The sequence below is a fragment of the Austrofundulus limnaeus genome, unplaced genomic scaffold (genome assembly GCF_001266775.1).
Source record: "Austrofundulus limnaeus strain Quisiro unplaced genomic scaffold, Austrofundulus_limnaeus-1.0 Scaffold390, whole genome shotgun sequence".
In the NCBI taxonomy this organism is placed as follows: domain Eukaryota; kingdom Metazoa; phylum Chordata; class Actinopteri; order Cyprinodontiformes; family Rivulidae; genus Austrofundulus; species Austrofundulus limnaeus.
The window spans coordinates 38,393-39,759 of NW_013952792.1; the positions used below are offsets into that span (position 1 = coordinate 38,393).

Here is a 1,367-nt window from a genome sequence, read left to right on the forward strand (position 1 = left end):
TATATATATAGTCAGCAAATCAACACTGAGCATCAAATAACACAAAACAGACCAACTATTAAGAGTTATTTATGATAACTGCAAGTGCACAAGTTCATTTCAACGTTCATTTTGGTTTTTATCTGAGTTTCAGGAGTGTGAGAGAAGTTCTCTGGCATGAAAACTGAAGAGGGGAGAATTACATTTGATCTTTTTCTGCTGACTTCAGCAGGTTTTTAAATCCCACAATAAAAACATCATGGTCAGGAGCTGATAATGACAGCAATACTCAACTTGATATTTCAGTTTCTCCTGCAACATTATGGACCGACTAAGCAAAAGTGGATAATATTAACCCGACTGGCACATTTCTGGCACTGGTATTAGCATGCACTTACTATCTGCAGCTTGGTGAGTTTCCCAATGTCAGCAGGAAGAACCTCAAAGTCATTGTCACTCAAATACAGAGCTCGAAGTGTGGCTGCAAACAAACAAAGATTTAATTAATTAGAGGATGATCTTATTGTGATATGGCCATTTATTTATTTACTGAGACACACCCCACATGGCAGGTAATGTTCCCACATTTAAACTGTTTTTTAACTTGTATCAGGCTCTGTTCAGACCTGGCACTAACATCCAGTATACTGCCAGGTGCTGGACTGGTGATGATGGTGATGATAATGTTAGCCTACTGCCCAACTGTAACCCACACAGAGCAATCAGAAGGAAATCCCATTTCTGAGCTTCGCAACCAGCAGTTCCTGCAGCAATATTGCTGCGAGGACTTCATTTGACATTAGACCACACTTGTGAGGACATTTGGCCTGGTTCACACAAGGGAAAAACATCATCTGTGGGTCTGGGGTAAGGTGTGTGTGTGTGTGTGTAGATGGGTTTTTCCCACAATGTGGGGAAAAAATTTCCCAAAATAATCAGCCTCATGTGGACCAATACCTGGTCCCCATGGGTCCAAATGCAAATTACGGGTGTGAGATTAGGTTTAAGGCCAAGGATTATGTTAGTTTTAGGGTCAGGTAGGTACCTGTGAGGTTAATTTTAGAGTATATGCTCAGGGTTAGGATATAAAGTCTAAAAAAAAAAAAGAATGAAAGTCAATGGAAGGTCCCCATGGGGTTCAAGAACAAACGTGTGTGTGTGTGTTTGTAGGTACTGGGTCTCACTCAGGTAAAAGAAGTTTCCAGGCAGGGACTCCTGGTTTAGGTTGTTGTAGGTCAGGTCCAGGACCTCCAGAGCAGGCAACGACCCAAATCCTCTGGGCAAGCTGTTTAGACGGTTCATTCTGTGCTCCCAAGAAACACACACACACACACACACACACACACACACACACACACACACACACACACACACACACACACACACAC

At 42.3% G+C, this 1,367-nt stretch overlaps 1 protein-coding gene across 1 annotated transcript in view; it reads right to left on the reverse strand.

The window, feature by feature from the left end:
* Window positions 1-1,367, reverse strand: part of rsu1 (Ras suppressor protein 1) — a gene marked incomplete in the record, with an annotated part of 16,806 nt that overhangs the window by 11,924 nt on the left and 3,515 nt on the right. The window contains 2 exon segments of the mRNA XM_014023782.1: window positions 378-460; window positions 1,164-1,282. Coding sequence (XP_013879236.1) covers window positions 378-460; window positions 1,164-1,282 — 202 coding nt within the window.